Source organism: Eupeodes corollae, chromosome 3 (assembly GCF_945859685.1).
Source record: "Eupeodes corollae chromosome 3, idEupCoro1.1, whole genome shotgun sequence".
NCBI lineage: Eukaryota > Metazoa > Arthropoda > Insecta > Diptera > Syrphidae > Eupeodes > Eupeodes corollae.
Window position 1 is genome coordinate 106,619,792 of NC_079149.1, and position 13,878 is coordinate 106,633,669.

Sequence of the window (13,878 nt, forward strand, 5' to 3'; positions counted from 1 at the left end):
ATTATAAATGGTATTGAATTCAATCTTCTTAGTTTTAGTTTTTAATTTTACTTTTTTTTGTTGAAATAATGGTTACATTTTTATTTTATGTTATTCATAATTTGAAAAAATAAAAATTAATGAATTTTATTATAATATTATTATTTGAATTTTGAATTTATATCGTATAATGATTATTACATACTATTAAAACTAAAATGATTCATAAGTTTTGTTGTTGTATATATATAAATGGAAAATATATTACAATTGATTAATTTTTATATATCTTTTTTTTTTTTTTTGAAACTGTATTTGAAGACAATTGTTTTCTGTTTTCTGTTTTAATTTAATTTTTATTTTTCACAACACAAAAAAATAAACACTCAATGTATAACACAATAGTTCACATACATCGACATACATAATGCATACACAAAATAAAATTATTATTTTTGTTTTGTTTGTTAAGTTAAATATTTGATTTAAATGTATATAACTACGATCATAAGTATATTAATTTTATTTGCGATAGCGTTATTTTTAATGAAGTATTGTTTTTTTTTTTGTTTTCTTATTTTTGTTTAGTAACTCATTACCAGTCATTTGTTTTATCTATTAATTTAATTAGAAATTGCTTTAAATTTTTACCCAAATCAATCCCTGATTCCCGCCAAAGTCATAAGTTTATTTATATTTTATTTGGCACAAAATTACAACACAAATAAAGAACAATATAATTATAACAAATTTAAAAAAGTGTGCATTCAAATTTAAATATCAACACATCATCATACATAATAAAAATATTTGCATTAAAACTAAACAACAATATTTAAAAAATTTAAAACAAAAGAATTAAAACACAACTTGATATTGACAAATAAAAGTTTTGTTATTTTTGAAGCTTTTTATTTTATTTTGCAAAGAATTTAAAGAGTTTTCTTTTTTTTTATTGGACGGATGTGCTGTGCATCTTTTGTTTAATTGTATATTTAATTAAGAATATTATTAATTCATTAAAGAATTTAAAAAACAAATGTATTAAGTCCATTGACAGATTTAAAACAGGACGAAACTCAAGTTTAACATATCATAATAAATATTTTTATTTTAAAAACAAAACAAAAAAGATATTTTTAGGGATATGTTTGGAGAATTTTAAGTACAGTGTGATGTCTTTTGCTCTCTATTTGCTTTTAAAACACAAACGACAGAGTACATCAATTTAAAGTTAAGAAAAGTAAAAGAAGGTACGTTAATAAAAGATTTGAAAAAGATCCTTTTAGAACCATTTAATTGTTCGATTAGGTTCACTTTAAATCGCTATTTTATAGATTTTCTATTGAAATTTAGAGCAACATTTTAGCTTTGCAGAAGATGTCAATAGATTTTCGATGTTGTTTTTTTTATACGAGTTCGTCTCTAGTTTGACTAATTAGTTTTTATTTATTCTATAGTAATTAAAAGAATTTTTTTTGACAAAAAGCTTAATATGCCCTCTTAAACATTCAACACGTACCATCTTTAGAAAATATAATTACAAAATTTTATTTAAAACACAACCATTTTACTAGAGAAAATATGAAACATTTGTATATTCTATTAAATTATTGATATTCTTTAAAATATTTCAACTAACATTGGTATATTTAGTTACATAAAGTTTTAATGAGGAAAATAAAAAAAAGAAGATATATTTGCATTTGAAAACCGCATTACTTTTGAGGACCATTTTGATTTTTGTAATGTTTATAATTTTATCTGTTTTGATAAAGAAACTCCAAATTAAGAAGATGTTGGGTCTTGAGATGTTATTAAAAATTAGGTTCATATACATACGAGTATGTTTGAAGTTGTAGCTTAATCTTGGGTCACAACCTTCAAAATCATCGAGGATTCGAGGTATTTAAGATAAAAGCGTGTGTATTGTTCTTCGCATAATTAAAGTTGGATTTTAGGTTTTCTATTTATGAATTGGTCTAAAAAGTTGAGTAAACGATTATCAAAGATCCACGAAAAGCTGACTGTGATACTTAAAACAAACCTATAGGCAGATTAGTGTAGGTTATGTAAGGCAACAGAAGCTTCTGACTAGAAGCAGACAGTAATGCCTGTAGTTGGTCTGATGAGATACCAAACATAATACAAAATCGCCAATAAATGCAACTTGGAAATTTTCAAGAAAAAAGCTATCAACTGCTTTTCTAACCAAATTTTGCGGTTAATCTTAAGCCTTTATTGAATGATAAATAGTGGAAAGCCAAATTAAGAACGAGAGACTTTGAGTTAGTCTCGGATTTTCAGTTATTTGAAATTTTGAAAAATATTTAGTTCCTTCAATGCGGTTTTTGGTTTCCCACAGAAAAATATTCTTATTAAGTCTTTACGTTTTTGCAACTCAAAAACATGACATCGAACAAAAGCTTTTAGCGAAATGCTTTACAATCATATGGATACTATTTTAAAGACTTTAAAAGAACTTGAGAAATTATTAAAAGGTGCAACCTTCAATTACAAATTATTGTATGTTTCTAAATATTTTTCGAGTCACCTCAAGATTTATATTCCCATTTTTGCCCAGCCTAAGCTTTGTCATTTTCAATATCATAAGTTCTGTAAACAAATCTTGCCTTATAGCTTAAGGCATCATTAGTCGGTAACATAGTACTACCTGCATTTTTGGGTACTTTACAACCTCTTAAATATTCTGCATGCATCTTTTTTATGATGGAACTTATTTTGGCTATGCTTCATGCTAGGATTTGGAGGAAATGAAGTTATGGCTTCTAAGGTTTTAGATATACATAAACAAGATCACTTATCGTAATAATTAGTATATTTAGTGTCAATTGCAGTGGAGCCGTTTAAAGAAGAACACAAGTCAAGAGGTGGATTGATTTCCTACATTTAATTGAGTTTGAAGTTAAGGACAAAAGTCCAAAAACGCCTAAAAAAAATTTTAGTCGAAACAAACAGGTTATGAAACCGTAGACATTTATGGATACTTTTGTTTGGTATATATTGTGCGCGAACTAACGGGGTTATGAATACCCTTATAATGATTAAATACAGTTGATTGGCATTCCTAGCAGTACGGGTACATACATATATGTAAGTTCTAACTTTAACTCGTAAATTATCTTTTATCAAAGAAAAATACTGTGGAACTATTTGGGGAATCAGGCTCTTGAGTTAAGTAAATTTGAATGAATGCTGACACTAATGGTTTGTAGTTGCAAAAAGAGATATTTGACTGAATGAAAACCGTAAACATCGATGAACAACATAAAACAGTTGTTGCACTTCAAGTTAGATCTAAGCTATTAAAGTAAAGAAGCCTCGTACAATTATGGCTTCTATGATGGACCAAACTTAATTAATGAGAAGTCCTCAGAAAAAGGACCTACAAAAGTAATGCAGTTTTACTTTGCAGTCAAAAAAAAGAGCAACAAAGTCTTCAGAAGCTTGATAAATAATTTCAAATTCAAATTAACATTAGCTAGAATTTTAAAAGATTAAGTTAAATAAAAAAAGAGTGAGAATATTTTTTTTAAATATAAATTTCATAACTACGTAGGGCATTTGGCTTCGTTCATACTTATTTTGTTTGTTTTTCAATTCTTTGATAATACACATAAAATTACATTCATATTTTAAGAAAAAAAAATTAATACATTTTATTTTGTTAATGAGCTTTAAATTCTGTTTTATTTCGCATCATGTTTTTATAATAAATATAAATACACTTATTATCCAGTTCAATGTGAATTTTTAATAAATATTGCATTTTTATGTTGAAAATGTTTCTTTGTTTTTTGTTTTCTTTTGCTTTTATTTTAATTTAAATGGTTTGCTTATAGAAATATATATATATTTATATTAAGAGCATTTATTTGTTAACATTTTAGTTAGTTTTCTTTGTGTGTTATTTTTGTTTTAATTTAATTATTTGGAAAGCCACATGAATTAATGTATTTTTTAAGCAATATGTTTTTGTTTTTCTTCTTTTTTTTTAATTGAATAAAATTTAATTTAATTTGCCACATTATTTTATTTGTTGTTTGTTTGTTTTTTTTTGTTCATTAATTATATTTTTTGAATAAAAATTGCAGTTCTCTTTGATGGAAGCATGCTTTTTGAAAGATTTCTAATTTTAAAAATCTAATAGTTGATTTGGAAACATATTTTATCGCAATAAAAAGCGATGGCAAAAAACATTAATTTGTTTATAATTATTATGTTTTCTTTTTTTAAAAAAAAAGCTTATCGTGCAGTTTTTATATTTTTGGCTTTTGCTTTTCAATTTCACCAACAAAAGGGCGATATACATTTCGCATTTAAATGTTTTTTTTTGTTTGCTTTTTTTCTATTTAAATGACACAACTTGAAAAGCTTATTTATCTTCGATATTTATATAATTAATAATAATTGTTCTATACATTTTAATAAAATTTTAGTTTCTTTTTTTCATTCCATGTCTTTTACATATTTGTAATGGATTTTATTTAAATTTTTATAAATAAGAAATTAAATTGTATTACAGAGTCTCTTATTTGAATACGTATGTCTTGTTTTTGCTTTTGTTTTCTAAGAAGAAAAAACATAAATCAAAAGACCAAACATTTTACATAACTAGAAAATAATTTTAGTACAATGAAAAAAAAATCAAAAAAATATTATTAGTTAGTTTACTAGTTTTATAATGTATTTTATTTTATTAATTGTATTATTTTTGTTTTAATTAATTTACTTTAATACCTATATAAAGACTTAAGATTAATTTTTTACACACTAGGAGTTATTCTCACAGTCATCGGGTTTGTGCTTACTTCGGACATTGCTCAGTAGATCGGCACAATTGTTTACCATTGTTAGAAAATCACCATTTTCTAGATTAACTTCATTGCCGGAAAATGATGACGAAAGATTTTGCGATGTGTTTTTATCGTTTCTGTAAAAAAAAAGAAAATGATGATAAAATATTGGTGTTATTTTTTAAATGTTATCCTATTATTCAAACTAGAAAGTAAAAGTCAGTGAGACCCAATTCTAAAAAACGTTTAATTCGTAGGTCTGTGCAAAATTGTCAATTTATCATTACTTTTTGATAAAAAGTAATATTCTTGCAAGGATTTTTTTAATAGTTTTTAAATCGAAGTTAAAAGTAACTATGTAAGTGCAGAATAGAAAGTCACATACTACGACAAACTCAGTAGAGTCCAACGCACTGCATGTCTCTGCATAAGCGGGTCATTAAGAACCACACCCTCAGCAGCGTTAGACACTCTCCTCCATTTGACACCCCTCGACATATTCATCAAACAAGTGGCAGCGAGTACAGCTATAAGACTCAACACCTCATCTCAATGGACCAACAACAATGTAGGACACTCCATTAATTTGAACCTCTTTGGTTCTATACCAAAGTATATAGACTACACTATTCCAAAACACCAATTTGGAAAAAAACTTCCAGGAATCCATTCCATCCAGAGATGAATGGGAAGACAAAAAACTCCTGGATGACAAAAGCATCTATTTTTATACAGATGGGTCCAAGACAAATGAGGGAGTTGGTAGCGGAGTGTACTCAGATAAGAGCTTATTATAAGCATCTTATTCCGCCACCTTAATCATTGTAGCGCCTTCTAAGCGGAAATTTTAGCGTTCAAAGAGGTTCTCTCCTGGCTAAGAGAAAACGTGATATCAACTTCTGATATCCGCATCTTCTCTGACAGTTGGGCTGCTATTAAGTCTCTTGATGGTGTCTCAACCAAATCTCAAACGGCCCTCGATTGTGGATTGTCTCTTATGGAGATTGCGCAGTAATTTAACATTAAACTCTGTTGGGTGCCGGGCCACAGAGACATCACAGGAAATTGTAGCGCCGAAATAGAAACCGCTTTTGCGATAGCAAACTCTAGGTGGCACAATTTACCAACATGCGCAGCCTCAAAACTCATATGGCCTTTACTGGACCTAAAGCGCTCTAAAGAATTGTAATCTCAAAGCAAACTTAATATTAGCCTAATAGGTGTCCTTACGGGACACGCAATACGACTTGGTGTAGCCTCAAATGACTTCTGCAGGAGCTGTATGGACGAGAAAAAAGAGGAAACAATCTCTCACCTCCTCTGCACTTGCCCTGCTCTTTCAATAAGAAGCAAACTTCATCTGGGATTGGTAGTAATTCTCTAGATTCATGTGGTGTCAGAATTGGCCTTTTCTTTTGCCCTAAGTGTGTGGATTCTGAATTCGCAGCCACTTAAACCTAACCTAACCTAAGTGCAGAAGAAATTATGCAAGATTTATTTATTCTAAAAAATTCTTTTTTTTCAAAGACATGGTAACTATGGCTCAATGTTGTCAAAACGTGTTTCAATCTTATTTGCCTAAAATGCACATTTTTCAAACAGTGAATAGGAGATTTACTTGTATCTATTTCCAAAAGTCCGATCTAACGATCTATTAGGAATTAATGGATAATTTAATGGGGGAACTGATGAATACACGTTCTAATATATACCCTTTAAATTAGTTCCATAAACTTAAATTTAAGAAAATTTAATGAAGCAGAATTTCTTTTCTCCTTTAAGGAATGGTTTGGTGCCTTTTCTTCAATAATCCGATGCTAATGTGTGTATCCACCTTGCAGTGACCAGTGAGATTATTTCTCCGTTAATATTTATAGTTCCCAAGGTTTGATCTAATAGCTTCCTACTCAAAGTTGTTCATGTTTTTGATCAGTTTCTCCTTTACCACAATAGAGATCTGACTTTTAAGGGCGTCCTTAAAAGAGTCAGAGGTTCAGGTAACAATGTAGTGAGTCATTGTTTTACTTGCATATTGGCAATGTTTAGGTTTCTGACGTGTCTTTTAAGATAACTCTGCGCATTTTTACATGGAGTTAAATTCCACCTGTAAAATGCTAATGTACTGTCCCATCGAAAATATCGTTGGAGAGGTATTGTTCCTTAGATTACGAATCTGCTATTTTCAATGCTCTAGGACGCTTCCAAAATAATCGTCTTCAAAGTTTTGAAAAAAAATCTCCAAAATATACATTTTGATATATAAGCCTAAAGACAAGCACAAGTATCTTCAGTTGTTTTCGACCCATCAGTTTACGACTTGATCGTATTTAGTTTTAAGGTTGAGTTAACATTTTAACAACCAATTTCTTTACAAAGTTCTAAAATCAATTTAAGGCTCGAACTAATAACTCTTGCTCTATCTTTAAAATTTGATTTTAAAAATATTTAGAACTTAAGAATTTTTTAACAAATCTGTTATTGAGTTTTAAGATCGTAGGTTTAGTAAAACCTCTCCACGGAACTTAAGGTTACAAAAATTACAAAAACAGGCTTATGCCTTTCTTGGAACGTTTATAGAATTAAAGTTACCGTGGCGAGGGTAAAGGCGCCCGTTGTTGGGAAAACATTCATTCCGGTGTTTTTTTGACATTTTATAAATAGTACAGTAGAAAATTCCCAAGAAAACCCATCGACAGAAGCAATATTATTGTATTTAAAAACTGAAAGCAGACAAGACAGAATATTAAAAAAAAACATAAATAGAAGAAAGTTTTGTGAAAATCAAAAGTTAAAATCAACTTCAACAAAAAAAAAAAAAAAAACAACTAAAAATTGGCAATTTTCAAGAAGAAATGGTAAGAAAACATCTGGACATTGAGATTCTATAAAAAAAAAGTTCATTTAGAAGGGGTTTTGTTCGTAGACTACTACATTAACATGTAGTGTTGAAGCCAACTTGAAGCTTGCCTTAAATTCTGTATATACCTGAATCGAGTTGAAATGAGCTTGATTCGATTGGAGTTGAGTCAAAATTTGTGAAGAAATACCTGTGTGGAGGAGTTGGTTTTACAGATAATGCATTATGGTCTGATTATGTGCATGTTTGTGTACAAAAAATATAATTTTGGTTTAATCAAAAAAAAAAAAAAAATTGCATATGGAGTAGTAGGTATATGGTGCTGAACTAATCAGTTTTATTTGTTTAACACGAATCAAACTATTTCACTTCCACTTCATAAGAAACATCAAAACGCCATTTGCATCTTAGAAAATGCTGTCAAACATAATTATTTTTAAATCTTCTTGTGCCAACAAGATTTATTTAATCTAATCTGAGATAAACGTTTGGTGCAAAATAAGCCCTGTTAGTCTATTCTAATTAATAAAATTAAATAATATCAACAGTAACAGATTGATTTTTTCCCCAATGGAAATCACATGATTCCAAATGCACAACTATTCAACGAACACAGCCATGGAGATGCAAATGCAATATCAATCGTCGTCGAGTTATTCGAGACTCGTATAAATGTCAAAAACTCTTCCGTAGTAAGATTCTACTTTAACTTTTATTGGTAGTATTTATACTGCGGATATTGTTTTTGTTCTTCATGTAAAATCCTACTGTCTTATTTCGATTTCGAAAGATTTTCTAAGAAAACACGGGTAATGACAGTAAAACGGATTTTACTCTGGTGTGTAATTTCTATTGAAACCCTTTTCAACACAAAGTATAACTAAATCAACATTATAGCTTCAAGGACATAATATCCACACAGACGAATTGAATTAATTAAATAAACGATATGCCTACATATGGATATATTGCACGTTTGATATGAAGTTATTTGTTAACTTATTGTCTAAGGTTTTTATGTTCTCTATGTATTTTTTTAGCCTTTGTTGTGAGTTGGACTTGTAGGTTCATAAATGTGTTTTCTAACAATTTATTATTATTACACATTACACAAATTCGGTGGCTTCAAATTTAATAATACAATATTTCCTGCTCATTAAATCGTTCAAAGACTTGAAAACATTGCTAAACCAAAACCATACCAGGGGTCAGCAAGTTCTTTTAAGTGGGGTCTAGGTACAGTTGAAAACATTTTAATCGAGGTCAAAAAAAAAATTGTAGTTTTTATTTTGCTTCGATTAATATACTGTCTTAAATAAAAATGCCTTAAGCCAGGTTTGGTTCACGCGGGGAGCAGAAATACAAAGAGTGTCATCAAGGTGTTCGTCTGATAATCTCGAACGATATTTGTTCTTAAAAAAATAAATTTTTGAGAAGACGATTCGCATATATATGACGAGCCAAACATAGTAGCCAAGTTGGTGGCTAGTTTTTTACAATTTTGATATTTTTCTGGAACATGTTAACCCCAAACTTTTTAGTGCATGCAGCTTTAAATATTTGCACGGAAATATCTTCTTGAAGGTCAATTAATTTCTATTGTAATGAAGCTTTTGAAAGATCTAATAACTTCGCAGCCGCTTCAGTCCATTCTGCTACTGCAGCGACTTCATAAGGCAATCTAAGGAATTGAGATAGCTTCCCAATCTCTGCAAAATCTTTATATCTTACAGCAAACACTGAAAACAATGCAATGTTTTCTTCTTCGGAGTTCTTCTTTTTATTTTCAAGAATTGTTGGGAAATGAATAAGTTCATATCATATATTAATTTCCCTTTTCTTTTAACTGGATGTTAAGCTCATTTAAATATTTCAGAACATCTTTAAGAAAAGCGAGAGCTAGTACATTGCGCTCTTTTGTTATGAACAACAAGTGCTTTCTTGATTTTGTCGTTTACAAGTTTTGCTAGAAGAAGATAACTTGCTTCCAGAAACTATCAATAACATGACTTTTACTTTTTTTTTTGCTGAGTTGTTTCGTAATGTCGCTTTGAATTGCCAATGTTAACAATACCAACAGATTTATTGCTTATACTGGTCAGAAACCTTATGTCGTCCACTTTTCGAATTTAATGATCCATATTATTGGTACGAAACGTTTTTAAAAACGAAAAATTATAAAACAATCGATATCAAACGAAAGCTCCGTAATTAGATCTCACAATAAGACTGACAACCGATTTTACGAGAATTTTTTTCAAAAGTCTAATAAATCGAACTCTCATCTCAGACTGAGATCTAAATCAGAATTCTTACGCTCGCGAACTTAAGTATGATTTAAAACTCAACCGAGTTTTAATTTTTCAATAAACCACTAGAGCTTTGTCAACGAATTGGCCGTAAAATATGCAATCTTTTTTGGGACTTTTAAACGAAGTTATATTATTTTTGATCATACAATTTCTCTGTGTTTCGTATCTCTGTTTTTTCTAAGCGTTATGTCGGTTTTAGCTGAATTTTGTCAAAATATTTGTTTCATATACATAAGTGTGATACGAAGGGATTTACATCTCCTGTCAACCGAATGGATTTCATGCCATCTAGGTTAAAAAAAAATAAAGTACAACGAGTGGATGGAGACGTTCTGCAATGCAGTTAAATTAGGCGAAACTTAGAAAAACTACAACTTAAGAAGCTCAAACATTAGGGAGAGGATTTTAAATAACTTAACTAATTATTTGACGTTAGGTAAAAAATTCATACGTCAAAAACTTGTATTTTGATGTGGACCAGTTTCAGTCTTAAGACATTTGTGCACAATGAATCCCGAAAAAATTTACCTAGGGAGCGATATAAAACGAAAATTGAGACTAGTAGCGTTATGTCATCTTATGTAAGTAAACTATGTAACTTGAAAACATTTTCATAATTCTTATACTGAACTTACTTATTCGTTATGTTGGTTAACATTTGTTGCGTCATAATCACAGCATTTTCCAATTCCTTTAGCATTAAATTATTATTGCCAGTACTCGTTGGTGAGTCTTCGCAATTTTTTAATTTTGCATGCAGCTGCATAGCAGCAGTAGTTGTAGTGTATAATTTATTAATAATATTATACACTTGTGATTTTGCTAAAAGAGACAAAAGACGGTAAAAATTAATAAATTTAAATTTAAAATTTATATTAGAAATAACTTACGATCAGATTGATCTATATCGCGGGAAGGAAAATCTACAGGTTCAAAATTACCACGAGATTTAACCACATTTGGACTATTCATAACAGCTTTTTTATGATCTAGAGATAAATTTCTAGGACGTGGAGGCACAACAGGTTTGCTACCATGTGTCGAAGAGGTACCTGGTGTTTCTTCTGAACTTGAATCATCCTGTTGTCCTGATCCTACAATAAACCGAACATAAAAACAAAGAATTAGATTTAAGGACAAATAAGTAAACAAAGGTTTTATGAACTTTTACCATTGTTAAATGAACTTTGAAGACCTTTGCGTCGACTAGACGTGATTGTTGTTGCTTTGTTGTTATACTGTCTTGAGGCAGCTAAATTATTAAGAAAAAGAATAATAATGTTAAAATTGCTTTCAGGATCGATTGTAGTGAAAATTACCAATTGGACCATTAGATCTGCTTTGACTTTGGGTTGATGGCCTTGATGATCCACCTCTTAGTGTCTCTTCAGGATCCGAATCGCTCTGCAAGGAAAATAATGATAAATTCTTACTTCTTAGAGTGGTTGTTAAAAAGAACTTACTGCATTATTAAGAACATTCATTGAACCACTTTGAGTTGATAAACTAGTTCCAGGGGATTTAGGTCCTTGAAGGCTGTTTCGTTTGCTAACCGAACGTGAAACTGGACTGGGCCTATAACTTGATCCGTTCTTTTGTTGAGGTTGTACAGGTGTTCCATTGGACTTAGGACCTATATTTGATCAAAGATAAATTGTTTAAATGAAATTAATTAAAAATATTTAAAAAAAAAACTTACTCTTGCCCATATTTCCCATATGAAGATCACTCAAAGAACATGCACGTCGTATTGATGAATCTTCAATTTGAACTGGCATTATTGTGTTCTTATTGTTGGATCCTATAAAACAAAACAAAAATTCAATCAATAAATTTATAAAACAATATTTTTTTTGAAAATTTAATAAAGAAACTTAACGAAATAATAAGTTGTAACTGAAAATTTCAGTGCTTTTAACAAATTTTGGTTTTTGTTTCAATATTTTTTTGAAAGCCAAAAAATAAATATAAATAAAATCCAACTGATTCTCACAACAAAATTAGAATAATAATGAAAATTATAAACTTATTTCGTGTACATCGTCATGTTTGAGCGACCAGTTCTCATTCAAGAAAGATTCAGATGACCACATCACACCTACTTAATTTAATGAACTGCGATCGTAATATCAAACAAAAGACGATTGGAGCACGAGGTAATAACAAAAATAATATTATAGGTAGTATGTGCTTGAAATTAAATGGACCGTGGAAGACGTATTAACTTCACTAAAACTAGTTTGAATAATTGGCTATAAGTTTGATTGTACTCGTATAATCAAAGGTAATACGACTCTGCTATTACTGAAACTTTAGCAACGTCGGCGTCCAGTCATTCCATTCTGAAATAAATGTTTGGTTGGTAATAAATCAGGTTAGCTATACCTATAGACATTAACGTAAGAATAAAGTTTAAACAATTAATATGACTGTATCACGATGCACAATAGGTTAGGTAAGGTGTTAATACCACTTTTTAAAATGTTATGACAGACAATAAATATAAACAGATCTGTTGTTAAATTGTTGCAGTGAGTTTATAAATTAAGTGAATTGAAGTCAAAGCTTTAACAGTATTTTCTCTTTTAGGGGGGGGGGGGATTAGGTATGTATTTTTTATTTCAAAACTAAGATTTAAAGGAACAAAATTGAGAAAAAAAACTAATTTTGTGGTAAACGGGTTTACGATCGTTACAGAAAATACTGAAGCTCTTTTTAAAGGCTTTGGAAAGTATTAGAGATAGGGCCCTGAAATATTTATAAAATATTTCAGAAAAAAGTTTTTACGTTATCCAAAAAGGCGCAGAAATTACAATTTTAAAGTAGTCTGGGTGTTTGAGTTGAGAACTGTATTTCTGGATTTGCAATTGATTAATTTATAATCAGTAAAGGAGTTGGGAAATATTTCAGAACTAAGGTTTAAGAACGACAAAAATGCTTTTTTTAAATTATCAACAATGTTTTGAACAGGCTTCAGGGCGAGCTTTTTCGAAAGCAGTGGCGTCTCATGTATTTTCACTACACTGCGTCGGGAAAAATGCTACTGAAAAAATGAAAAGCCACTGATAATAAAACTAGTTCCCCCAACATGACCGTTGTATCCCACTGCTAATGGGATTTTATTATTGCAATCGTGTGCTTGTTATTTACATCTCAACAGAGTTACTAATATCACTTTTGCAATTACAATCAAAGGACTTATTCAGTGGATTTTATTATTGAGGTTTTGAATTTTTAAGTTTTCTTTAAATAAAACCCTGTCAGAGCTTTAAAAGCAATCAGAGTAAAAGTCCAATCATCACTGTACTGATGTTTTTGTTGAACAGAGTATTATGGTACAATTTTTTTGAGTATTTCTAACTTAGGCTTAAGAAAGATTGATTTCGAGTTTTGAAGTTCAATAAAAGTTGAACATTTTTTATACCGGTTTAATAATTTTTAATGTAGAAAGGCCAACTTTTCAGCACTTTGACAACTTACAACTAAATTTGTGAACGCAACCCTTTCACTTATCATCGAACAGGAATTGTCAATTTATTCTGTAAGATCTAAATGTTGAACATAGTACACGAACAAGCAAAGTCTGAAAAGGGGTTAGTAGAAAGTGTCAAAAATATAAGTGCCGTTCAGGCGTTAGTAACAAACGATCCAAATCTGTCAAATCCACATTGTTCTCAAAACTTGGGCTTTAAGATCTTGGTTTACACCCAAACAAAATCGAACATACGTTCTCCCATCGAACAAGTTGTCAAGTCCTTACCGAAAAATACTGAATATAACATTTTTTTTAGGAAACTGTGAAGATTTTTGAATCCGATCGGAACTTTTTATTACCAGGTTACTTTGTAAAAACAAACTTCTTTGAGAGAATCTTTCATATTATGTAATGCAAGAAACCAGGGTTATGCATGTA

At 29.8% G+C, this 13,878-nt stretch overlaps 1 protein-coding gene across 5 annotated transcripts in view; it reads right to left on the minus strand.

Moving 5' to 3' along the window:
• Nucleotides 1-533: 533 nt before the first annotated feature.
• The window catches only part of LOC129951737 (mitogen-activated protein kinase-binding protein 1), a 328,044-nt gene continuing 314,699 nt past the window's right edge, over nt 534-13,878 (minus strand). For all 5 annotated transcript variants that reach the window (XM_056064044.1, XM_056064043.1, XM_056064045.1 and 2 more), the window contains 7 exons: nt 11,665-11,766; nt 11,429-11,598; nt 11,285-11,369; nt 11,137-11,217; nt 10,856-11,059; nt 10,601-10,787; nt 534-4,933 (listed from right to left, as the gene is read on the minus strand). In XM_056064044.1, the coding sequence (XP_055920019.1) occupies nt 4,774-4,933; nt 10,601-10,787; nt 10,856-11,059; nt 11,137-11,217; nt 11,285-11,369; nt 11,429-11,598; nt 11,665-11,766 (989 nt within the window). In that variant the 3' untranslated portion in view covers nt 534-4,773. The remainder of the gene's footprint in view (nt 4,934-10,600; nt 10,788-10,855; nt 11,060-11,136; nt 11,218-11,284; nt 11,370-11,428; nt 11,599-11,664; nt 11,767-13,878) is intronic.